The sequence below is a fragment of the Bos javanicus genome, chromosome 8 (genome assembly GCF_032452875.1).
Source record: "Bos javanicus breed banteng chromosome 8, ARS-OSU_banteng_1.0, whole genome shotgun sequence".
Classification (NCBI taxonomy): Eukaryota; Metazoa; Chordata; class Mammalia; order Artiodactyla; family Bovidae; genus Bos; species Bos javanicus.
The window spans coordinates 73,303,168-73,315,700 of record NC_083875.1 but is presented as its reverse complement, the minus strand read 5'-3'; the positions used below and the strand labels follow the sequence as shown (position 1 = coordinate 73,315,700).

The following is a 12,533-nucleotide window of genomic DNA, read 5'->3' as shown; positions in this document are numbered from 1 at the left end:
GGAAACTAAGATCCCATAAGCCACGTGGTGCAGCAAAAAAAAAAAAAAAAGGCCAGTGTGATATTTGTAAGCTAAGTTATAGGAAATTAATAAACTAAGCAAGGTATATGCTTTTAATTTTTTGACATGTTCTACAGACTGGATAAAATATACTCAAAAATTCCTATGAACGCTAAGCTTCATCAGCACATTTCAGTGAGTTTCACAGATATTCTTTTCATGCTTTGGCAGATACTTCGACTTCATACAGGAAGGTGCTGTCTTTCCACTATGTCTTCTTTCTGGGAACTTCATGATGATAAAATATTATTCTGATAAGTCCAGATATTCTGGGCATGAACAGAAATGACTGTGAACAGTGATACTACTTCCTCTGTTGGAATTATGCAGTGCATCCTTGCTCTTCAGCTCAAATGCCTCATCTTCATGGTCTCATTTATGCCTTCCACATCCTTAGAGGCACAAGTTATCACGGCATAATAAGAGGTTGACTAATACTAGGTTTTCTACTTAAGAGCACTCACTAGCTTTCTGCACCACCCCTGACCATGTTCGTGAAACAGTTGAAATATCTGAGCACAAATTCAGAGGCTTAGAAAATATCAGAGCCAAAAAACACTGCTGATTTGATCTAGTACAAGTCCATCCTTCTATAGAAACAGAAGCTGAGACTTACTAGATGGTCCTTTGTTTGTCTGAAGTTATATAACTAGCCTGGAGCAAAGTCAGAAGGGTTCTCTCACCAACCTACTCAACTTTTCCTGCTTCTGAGGTACCCTGGTGGTCCTCGGACCCTCCAGCCAATACACACAGCATGAATCACCCACTGGGACTCCCTGACCTGGTGGCAGCTTCAAAAACAGCTTCCACAGCTGGCCCACCCTGACGAGTCTTGGGTTTACTGGGAAAGGACCAGGTATGGGACCTCCTTCCCATGTCAACTTTGGGGCAGGAACACAGTGATTTACACCTGATGGCTCCTTGCTTGACTAGTTACAAAGTGAAAGAGTCTTTTATCAGCGTAAGAGTTTTCTTCCCTCGGTGCCCTCCTCCACTCTTAGCAGTAAAATGGTCATCTGGCTCACCCACAGCTCCCTCCAAACCTCTCTGATTTATTGTGACTGCCACTACTCCCGCCATGGTCAATTTTTTGCCATTGATATGACATGAGTGGAGGAGTGGAGGAGAAATGTGCATAACCTGCTCTGCTGAGCAAGTACAAGCAGCAAGAAGTCCATCACTGCCCCGGGGCATCACGGCATCCCTGCCATAGGGTACCACCGGCCCACAGCATCACTGCCCCCTGCCATGACATCATGGTATCACTGCCTGCCCCAGTCCCTGGTTCAGTTCAGTTCAGTTGCTCAGTCTGAACTGAACTGAACCAGGGACTGGGGCAGGCAGTGATACCAAGATGTCATGGCATGGGGCAGTGATGTTGTGGGGCGGTGGTACCCTACGGTTACTGATACTATACTCCATGTCTAGGTCAAAGGAGATGCATTTGTTTAAAAGGACCATCTTTCCTGCTTGCCTATTGCTTTCTGGGGTTTATATTTTGAGGACAAAGTTTGCTAATTAATGCAACATTCGCTATAGAATTAAACATTAAAGAACACATGATTTTGCTCTTTCATGGAGCTAGGTGAAATGCTGAACTGATTTCACCTTCTGCTTAAAACCAGTTTCTCAGGAAGTGCTTAAGTATCACCAAGGACATAATTAATTTTTTTTTTTTTTTAAAGGCAGCATTGGCTGAGGAAGACAATTTCCATAAGCGGCCATTTTTGCTGGAGACTCACCCGACTGCTGGAAAAGATTGCTCTCTACTATCTTGGTCATGCAGTTCAGTTTCTGGCGAACTAAGTGGTTGTCAGGGATGCTCTGGATGAATTTGCAGAAGAGCACACTAGAAGAGAAACCCAGGTAGTTAGTGGTTTTATCCTGCCTTGTTGAAGGGAATAAGCTCTTCCTCTCTCGTGGGAGATTATTTGGGCTTGGAGAGGTTGACCTGGAATTCTCTCCTCCATGACCGGAGAGTCTGTCTCTAAGAAGCCAAGGAGAGGCTATATTCTGCGTTCACTCTAGGGCTCAGCTGGGGAGCTGAGTCTGCCAAACCTGCCACTCACTCAGGTCCATCACTGCTTTGCAGACCTGTCTTCATACTCAATTTCTGCAAAAGCCTTTCTGGCTAACTCCACCCCAGTGTCAATCACCATGTGACCTGGCATTCCTGGGGTACTTAGGTATATGGCTGGAAGCATATTATTATGTATATTTTTCCTAGAGTTAATTTTATATCTGTGCATTTTCTTTCTTTGGAGAAAGTGCAAACCTCTCTCAGGGGCCTTTATCTTCCCTAGAACTAAGCACAGAAAGGTGTTCAGTCCATATGTGTCCATACATGTTAGAAGAATCACAGCATGTGTAGTAGTCCAAGCTGAAGCTGAGCAGGGGAGATGCATCTCCTGTTAAGAAATAACAGGAACTTCCCTGGTGGTTCAGTGGTTAAGAATCTGCCTTGCAATGCAGGGGATGCTGGTTCAATCCCGTCAGGGAACTAAGATCCCACATGCTGTGGTGCAACTAAGACCAAGCTTTCTGGAGCCCATGTGACACAACCAGAGAGGCCTGAGTGCTGCCACTAAGACCCAAGACAGGCAAATAAATAATTTTTTTAAAAGAAACAATAGTTTTTGGCTATTCACCTGAGTTCAATAGGATCAAACACAAGTTTGACATCATTAATGATGCTAGGAAGGTACTTCAAGGCTGCCCCCTGCAAGAAAAACAAAAAAGCAGATTCAGTCATCAAGCAAGACAGATACAGAATTTCCTGCATGATCTCAAGAAGAAATGACCAATGCTGGGAAACAGGAAACTGGACACGAATGTTCTTGTGATGAAGAAGAAACCTAGTATTGCTAACATACGCTCTCCTATCATCTTTCTCCTAAAAAAATCTGGACAGACAGCTTTCCATTGTCCATTTAGAATTCATTTTTCTATCCAAGGAGGTAATCAAAACCTTGACATTTCCCTCACAAAGTTGCCAGAGAGAGAAGAAAATAAAGTTCAGATCTAAGTCCTTAGGAATTACATATTTTACACTTAAATAACTGCTAAGGATGATGATGATGAAGACTTTGGGCTTCTGGGGAGAAGGGAAGCCCTAAGAAGAAAGCCTGCTGCTTGAATCATTATCAAGGTCAATTGGCTAAATTCAGAGAGGCCATAAAAGCCATGCAAGGGATGTCTAAAAAGGTAGCTTGTCATCTTTGGGAAAATGTCTATTTTCCCAAAAAGGTCTTCTGTCCATTTTTTGATTAGGGTGTTTGGTCTTTTGATATTGAGGTGGATGAGCTGTTTTGTGTATTTAGGAAATTATTCCTTGCAGGTTGCATTGTTTGCAAATATTTTCTATCCTGTGGGTTGTCTTTTTGTTTTCTTTACGGTTTTCTTTGCTATGCAAAAGCCTTTTACTTTGATTAGGTCCCACTTGTTTATTTTTCCTTTTATTTCTTTTGCTCTGGGAGACTGATCTAAGAAAATACTGCTGCGATTTATGTCAGATAATGTTTTGCCTATGTTCTCTTCTAGAACTTTTAGGTGCCATGGATTATATTTAGGTATAATTAGGCACATGCAAAGATGCTCAACATCACTGATTATCACAGAAAAGAAAATCTAATGAGACATTATCTCATACAGGTCAGGGGTCTATAAACAATAAATGCTGGTGAGGGTGTAGAGAAAAGGGAACACTCAACACTGTTGGTGGGAATGAAAACTGGTACAAGCACTATGAAGAACAGCAAAAACAAAAAACAGAGTTACCATACCATCCAGCAATCCCACTCCTGGGCATCTACCCAGAAGAAACAAAAACTCAAATCCGAAAAGATACATGCACCCCAATGTTCACAGCAACACTGTTCACAATAGCCAGAAGATGGAAACAGCCTAAGTGTCCATCAACAGAGGAGTGATAAAGATGTGCTGTGTGTGTGTGTGTGCGTGTGAGATGGAATATTGTAAGTGTTAGTCACTCAGTCATGTTCGACTCTTTGCCATCCCATGGATGGCAGCCCGCCAGGCTTCCCTGTCCATGAAATTCTCTAGGCAAGAATACTGGAGTGGTTGTCACTTCCTTCTCTGATAATGGAATATTACTCAGCCATAAAAAAGACAGATATCATATGATATCACTTACATGTGGCATCTAACAATAACATACATGAATTTATTTATAAAACAGAAACAGACTCACAGACATAGGAAAAAAACTTAACAGTAATCAAAGGGGAGAGGGTAGGAAGGGATAAATTAGGATTAACAGATATACATCATGATATATAAAATAGATAAACAATAAGGACCTGCTGTATAGCATAGGGAACTATATTCAATATCTTATAATAACCTGTAATGAAAAAGAATCTGAAGAAAAAAATACATATGTATAACTGAATCACTTTGCTGTACACCTGAAACTAACACAACATTATAAATCAACTCTACTTCAATAAAAATAGGTAGCTTATCTTTGGGAAATGAACATTTGAAAATGCAAATGTACGAAAAAGCGAATACAAAGGGATTTCCCCTTTACTTTCTACACGTCATTCTAAAATTAAGTTTTCCATGAATGAGGATTATTTTTTTTTATCATGCACTGTAAGTTTTTCGTTCCCCAGAACATCCTCACCCACAGTATTAAGAGTAGCCCAAGTAGATCAAGCTGACCTTGATCTTGACAGCTTCTTCCATAGGCCTGTCCATCAATGAATTGAAAGCAAGAAATAACTGGCGGATGGAATTATTAAATTCATCTCCATCTTCACTTTGGCCATAAAATCTTAACAGAAAAAAAAAAAAAGAAGGCAGTCAGACATTCCATGTTTAAAAGACACTTTTCAATAGGTTTGTTGCCTCCCTGATGCTAGCGGCCCACGCCTCACTTGTCACCTCTTCACACTGCACGGAGCCATCTCAGGTGCTCTAACTAAGGGGGATCAGGGAGGCGCCCCGAAGCTGGGAAGTCATCACCACCTGGACAAAAGGAAGGTAGTGATTTGTATGTAAAGTCCTACAACAGAGCTCTCCTCCTGGTCCCCTGAAGCTGTCTGAAGGCCAGTCTTGGTGATGTCCTCCATCATAGTGGCGTGTGGGCATTCCTGGAACAGGGTGGGGAACAGCCAGAAGCTGCTTCTCAAGTAGCAGATGAGCCCTGCCTACAAGCCCACCATCCTCAGCTCATGAGAACAATGTCCAATAAGCAGGGGACTTTCTCAGCTACCCAGACTGACAGCTCAGTCTTGCCACCTCCTGCTCTCCAACCCTCCCTCTCTCTCACCTCTTCTAATCATGCTATCTAATCACTCTGCAACTTGAATCATTCTGTCTCATCACATCAAGATCATTTGTGCTGAAGTTTCAGACAATAGGTAGTAAAGTTCTTCAACCCAGAAATGATCTGAAACCAATCTAGTCTGTGAGTCCAGTTAGCATTCTTCTATCTACTGACCTAGCCAACCTGCTCCACAACAGGGCCCTCACAGGACACAGGCCACCTTGGCCTTCACTGATACTGCACTTCATTTCTTGCTTTTTAAATTATATAAAAAAAACAAAAAACAAAAAACAAAAACCTTTTGGCCATGCTGTGAGGTATGTGAGATCTTAGTTCCCCACCGGGGATCAAAAACACCTGCATCAGAAGCTCGGAGTCTTAACTGCTGGATCTCCTGGGGAGTCCCTGATTCACGCTTGTTTAAGTAAGGTACCCTGCTTGTCTATCAACTGAAAAGTTGGTTTTTCTCCTAAGTAGAAATCAGAAGTCTCATGTCTCAAGAAACACCAAAGTACTGAAACTGTAGCCCAAGTGCACTTACGCTGGGTGGCCATCTTACCACCAACTGGTCAAGAGTAGGGATGGTTTGAACTTGGAATTTTATACACACACTCAAATATATACGCATATACATATTTATATTCGTCTCCTCCATTCACCTAAAATCTATATGGTACTTATGGAATGTGAACTTCTCTGAAAATTATTCAGAGGGTTCCTGCTAATGCTCAATTCATCCATCTGCAGAACTGGAAAAGAACTTTATTTGCAATTTATTCCACGAAGTATCTCAAAATGAACATGTGCAAAACAGAACTCACTTGATTTTCCTGCTCATCTTTCAATAGTCCACATCTTGGCAAGTAGCACACCAAACCTAGAAGTTCTCTACAACTCTTCTCTCTCATTCTCCCACCCATTCTAATAGCAAGTCCTGTGACCCTAAATCCCTAAATCAGTCCACTCTCTGCATCTCACAGGAGACAGACCCACCGGATCTCACATTTGAACTATAACAGCCTATTGGAGGGAGGGTCAAGAGGGAGGGGATATATGTATAAACTACAGCTGATTCACATTGTTGAAACTAACATTGCAGAAACACACACAACACTGTAAAACAATTACCCTCCAATTAAAAAAAAAAAAGACTAAAACTTAAAACACAACAAAAAACAGCCTATTAAGTGGTCACCCAGGTTTCACTTTTAACCCCTGGCAATCCATTTTCCACCTAAGAGATGAGATGATCTTATATTGGGTTGGCCAAAAAGTCCGTTCAAGTTTTTCCACAGCATCCTATAGAAAAACCTAGATGAACTTTCTGGCCAACTCAGTAAAATGTAAGCCAGGTATATCACTACCTCTCTAACTGAAACCCTTCAGTGGTTTCCCATGACACCTGGAATGAAATCTGAACTCCTTAGGATGACCTAGGTGGTCTTCATCAGGCATCACTGCCTGTGAGGCTCCGTCCCCCCATTCTGGATCTGTGCTCCAGCAACAGTGGCTTCTCCTGATTCCTCCCACAGGTCACTCGGTGACCCCGCAGGACACTTGCCATAGCTGTTCCTACTCCCCACACTTCTCTTACCTGAGACTTTCAGAGGCCAGCTCCCTGTCTTTCAGTCTCAACTCAAATGCTAGCCACCGGAGAAGTCTCTCCCACCAGCTCAGCTCAAGGAGCCCTCCCAAGTCACTGCCACATCAATGCCTTCCCTCCTAGCTTTTATCTATCTGAGATGATCTTGTGGGCTTCTTTATTATCTGTCCCCCTGACCTTGATGTAACCCACAAGCATCACTGGGGCAGGAACCTCGTCTCATCTGTGCTAGACCCCCAACACCCAGAGCACCCTACGTGTGTGACTTAAAAAAAGGAATTATGGACTTCACTGGGAGTCCAATGGTTAAGACTTCACCCTCCAACATTGGGGGTGTGAGTTCAATCCCTGGTCAGGGAGCTAAGATTCCCACATGCCCTGAGGCCAAAAACCAAAACCTAAAACAGAAGCATATTGTAACAAATTCAATGGAGACCCCCCCAAAAAATATTAATTAATTAAAAAAGGACTAACATGAGATTGCAGGATTAAAACCAACCTTCTCAGTGTCCTATTGCATCTATAAAATCCAAGCGATTGACCACAACAAAATTCTGTAAAGCAATTATCCTTCAATTAAAAAAAAAAAAATCCAAGCGAGTGGAGAATACAGATTGCTAGACTCTCTGTCCCAGCTTAAGCTCTTTTTTAGAATGAGAAAACATCAGGGGGAAAAATAATAATAAACAGGCCATCCAGGCCCAAGTTCAAGAGTCACTCTCTTAGTTTCATGGGTTAATTAACTTGGCTTTTCCACTGTTATCATGCAATCTGATGTTGAAAATGATGAACACAATGTTGTTGCTCAGTCAGTCGGTCCTGTCCAACTCTTTGTGACCCCATGGACTGCAGCATGCCAGGTTTCCCTGTCCTTCATCTCCCAGAGTGTCCTCAAACTCACGTCCACTGAGTTGGTGATGCCATCCAACCATCTCGTCCTCTGTCGTTCCCTTCTCCTCCTGACTTCAATCTTTCCCAGCATCAGGGTCTTTTCTAATGAGTTGGCTCTTCACATCAGGTGGCCAAAGTATTGGAGCTTCAGCATCAGTCCTTCCAATGAATATTCAGGACTGACTGCCTTTAGGATTGACTGGTCTGACCTCCTTGCAAGTCCAAGGGACTCTTCTCCAACACCACAGTTTGAAAGTATCAATTCTTTGGCACTCAGTCTTCTTTATGGTCCAACTATCACACCCATACATGACCATTGGAAAAATCGTAGCTTTGACTAGACGGACCTTTGTTGGCAAAGTTAAGAGTGAAAGAACACAACGGGCTGGATGCAATGAAACTTTATGAAGGGTAAAAGAGTCAGTGGATCATTAATGGAAACTGTTTTTTAAAATTTCATCAATCAAGGTTTTCTTTTTATGTTTTTATGAGGATTCTTATTGCTGGACATCAGGGTTTGGTTTGCCATACAAACTTTTAGGTAAGGGAAAGTTTCCTCAGTAGGACATCCTAACTGAATATGTGGAAATTCAGCATTAATTATGAAATACAAATACCAAACAATAAAAGACCATCTGAAAAGACTAACAGAGGGTGAGTATACACCCTGTGCTAGGGGAACACCGCTGGCTTCTGCTAGGGAAGAAAGAGTTGTCATTTGTCCAGCTCAACGTTTAAGTCATTAAACATGTTTATAAACCATAAAAATGTACAAATTCACTGTAGAAACTTTGAAAATGCAGATTAAAAAATAAACCTAAAGTCCTCTTACCTACAGTTTTACTACAATTTTAGCATATTATGCATCCAGTCCTAATTATTTTTGAAATTGTTATATTATGTTTTCTACCTTAGTCTTGAACCTATCAGGGTTCTCTTACCTCATTCAAATACCCTACATTTGAAAGGCTGCAATATACATACTGTAACATTCATCTTTGTTCATACTTGATGGATTTCTTTTCATAAATTTTTAGATGGTTTATCACTGGACAAATATCTTCCTCTGCTTTATGTGTATATGTTTGATTTTTATCCACAGTGCCCAATTTCCATGCTTAAAGAGTTTGTATTCCTATCAGCATTAAAACACATGGCTAAATTTGTCCACTCTTACCAAAGGATGATAAAGATTTTTCACCTTTATTAAATGTAGAGGTAAAGATGGTGTATGTATTATTTTAATAGTATAAATTTTTAAAAAAATTTAACTGACCACTTGTTTTCTTTAGTAAATTATATTTTTGGTTTGTATTGTGTAAGGATATTTATCATTCTGTAGTTGATTTTTCAGTTCAGTTCAGTAGCTCAGTTGTGTCCAACTCTCTGTGACCCCATGAATCACAGCACACCAGGCCTCCCTGTCCATCACCAACTCCCGGAGTTCACTCAGACTCACGTCCATCGAGTCGGTGATGCCATCCAGCCATCTCATCCTCTGTCGTCCCCTTCTCCTGCCCCCAATCCCTCCCAGCATCAGAGTCTTTGCCAATGAGTCAACTCTTCCCATGAGGGGGCCAAAGTACTGGAGTTTCAGCTTTAGCATCATTCCTTCCAAAGAACACCGAGGACCGATCTCCTTTAGAATGGACTGGTTGGATCTCCTTGCAGTCCAAGGGACTCTCAAGAGTCTTCTCCAACACCACAGTTCAAAAGCATCAATTCTTTGGCACTCAGCTTTCTTCACAGTCCAACTCTCACATCCATACATGACCACTGGAAAAACCATAGCCTTGACTAGATGGACCTTTGTTAGCAAAGTAATGTCTCTGCTTTTGAATATGCTATCTAGGTTGGTCATAACTTTCCTTCCAAGGAGTAAGTGTCTTTTAATTTCATGGCTGCAATCACCATCTGCAGTGATTTTGGAGCCCCAGAACATAAAGTCTGACACTGTTTCCACTGTTTCCCCATGAAGTCATGGGATCAGATGCCATGATCTTCGTTTTCTGAATGTTGAGCTTTAAGCCAACTTTTTCACTCTCCACCTTCACTTTCATCAAGAGGCTTTTTAGTTCCTCTTCACTTTCTGCCATAAGGGTGGTGTCATCTGCATATCTGAGGTTATTGATATTTCTCCTGGCAATCTTGATTCCAGATTGTGCTTCTACCAGCCCAGCGTTTCTCATGATGTACTCTGCATATAAGTTAAATAAGCAGGGTGACAATATACAGCCTTGATGAACTCCTTTTTCTATTTGGAATCAGTCTGTTGTTCGATGTCCAGTTCTAATTGTTTCCTGACCTGCATATAGGTTTCTCAAGAGGCAGGTCAGGTGGTCTGGTATTCCCATCTCTTTCAGAATTTTCCACAGTTTATTCTGATCCACACAGTCAAAGGCTTTGGCATAGTCAATCAAGCAGAAATAGATGTTTTTCTGGAACTCTCTTGCTTTTTTGATGATCCAGTGGATGTTGGCACTTTGATCTCTGGTTCCTCTGCCTTTCCTAAAACCAGCTTGAACATCTGGAAGTTCATAGCCTTTAATCAGTAAATCTATTGACCTTTGATCCTTACTATAAGTTACAAGTTTTTTTCCATGTTGTTTGCCTTTAATTTTATGATTTTTTAAAAAAACAACGTTTAAAAAAATACACATGCTCAAATCACAGGCTTGCAAGCCTCTTACTTGCAGCTTTATGCCTATTCACATTTTAGTATGTTACCTGTAGTTTCCAAAGTACACATCTGCCTTAGAAATATAGTTTAACAGTTTGGAAATCCAGTAGCGATGGCAATGGGGTTGTGGGCATTCCCAGAAAAGTGATTTTTTCATTTTTGATTTCTATTGTTTTTGATGGAACAGTTATCCTAGGAATTCAAATTGGGAATTATCATATCTTTAGGGCTTAGTTTCACCAGGCACCTCAGCTTTAAGTCAGCAAAGAAACACAAACCTCAGACACAAATCCTCCAAACAACAGCCACTATTTCCATCTACTTCCAACAACAGTTCACGATCCTAGATCTGCACGTCCAATATCACCGTGAAGCGCCTTGCTATTTTAAATACATTCTTGCCACAGGAACCTGATTTCCTAGACATCTGTCACCAACAAAGGCTCTCATTTAGGTTGCACATTGTAGCCACCTGCATCCCTCAGTCCAACTGCCACTACTGCCTTAGAAATTCTGCTGACCCAAAAGGACTTGGCATGAACCTCCTTTAAAGGTTGCACAGTCCACCCTTAAGTTTCCTTGGTGCCTCAGTGGTAAACAAAATGCCAGCAGTGCAGGAGACACGGGTTCGATTCCTGGGTCGAAAAGATCCCCTGGAGATGAGAGGGCAATCCACTCCACTGTTCTTGCCTGGGAAATCCCATGGACATGGGAGCCCGGTGGGTTGCAGTCCATAGGGTTGCCAAGAGTCAGACAGGACTGAGCAACTAAACAACAAGTCCACTCTCATCTTCAGCTCTGAAGTTCTGAAATTTGACAGTTCCATGATCCAAAAGCTCAAAGAGCTGAACATGTACACAAGGAATAAGAAAAAAATACTGTCAGAGAGGGTGGAGAGCATCAACATCGTATTACCATCACCATTACCTCAAGTAGAGTACTCTAGATTGGATGATGAACCTAAACAAGTACTTTAAGGCTTTCAAAGCAGCAAAAAGCAATTCCGTCTTGCTGGAATCATCTGCATTTGCCACGTAAAAGTTCAGTACCTTGGAGAGTTTCCTGAAAAAGAGGAGAAAGAGAAAAGCGTCAGTGGGCAAAGCGGTATTCTGGGGCCCAAGGTGCACAAGACAAAAGGGAACCTGGCTTCTGAGGAAGAAGTCGTAACTATAGTAACTATTTCTTCTAGAAATTTCTTCTTCACTGCAGTCTAGCTTCCCTTCTGCTTATAAACCAGGGATAGTTTCTTTTCCTTTGCAGGATTCTTTTTTTTTTTTTTTTTTAACTTTTTATTTTGTATTGAAATATAGTCAATTAACAATGTTATGATAGTTTCAGGTGGACAGCAAAGGGACTCAGCCATACAGATACATGTATCCATTCTCCCTCGAACTCCCCTTCCATTCTTTTTAAAAGGATCAAGAAAAAGAGCTGAAGGGACGCGAATTGCGAGGGTATTTTAATCTCTAGTATGTTACACAGGGGCTTCCCAAGTGGTGCAGTGGTAAAGAATCCGCCTGCCAGTGTAGGAGATACAGGTTCGATCCTTGGGTCATGAATATCCCCTGGAGGAGGAAATGGCAACCTACTCCAGTATTCTTGTCTGGGAAATCCCATGGACAGAGGAACCTGGTGGCCTACAGTCCGTGGGGTCGCAAAGAGTAGGACATGACTTATTGACTAAAACAACAACATGTTATGCCGACTTTTTCAAATGTTCTTGTAAGGATGGAATTGTCTGCCTAAGTAGCCACCTTAAAAGAAATCAAATTCCCTCCAATCTGCCCCAACTTTTTAGAATCTCCAAATTGGAGCCAGATGAAAATTTTATTGTCTGAGAAGAGCAGCCCAGAGCTCTGAGCATCTGAACAGATAAAACTGCTCTGGGATTGCTCTTTATGCTTTTCTAGAGTCTTTGGACTAGGCACTGTTTTAATTTGGGGCCATCTCACATTTTTGAGGGCACTGAAATGTTGAACTTTTCTTCTGGGAATCTTTTTGAGTTT

The 12,533-nt window shown here is 41.6% G+C and overlaps 1 protein-coding gene across 3 annotated transcripts in view; it reads right to left on the bottom strand.

Annotated features, from left to right (window-relative positions):
- Positions 1-12,533, bottom strand: part of DOCK5 (dedicator of cytokinesis 5) — a 283,905-nt gene that overhangs the window by 76,781 nt on the left and 194,591 nt on the right. For all 3 annotated transcript variants that reach the window (XM_061425870.1, XM_061425871.1, XM_061425872.1), the window contains 4 exons: positions 11,455-11,589; positions 4,747-4,858; positions 2,709-2,779; positions 1,803-1,909 (listed from right to left, as the gene is read on the bottom strand). In XM_061425870.1, the coding sequence (XP_061281854.1) occupies positions 1,803-1,909; positions 2,709-2,779; positions 4,747-4,858; positions 11,455-11,589 (425 nt within the window). The remainder of the gene's footprint in view (positions 1-1,802; positions 1,910-2,708; positions 2,780-4,746; positions 4,859-11,454; positions 11,590-12,533) is intronic.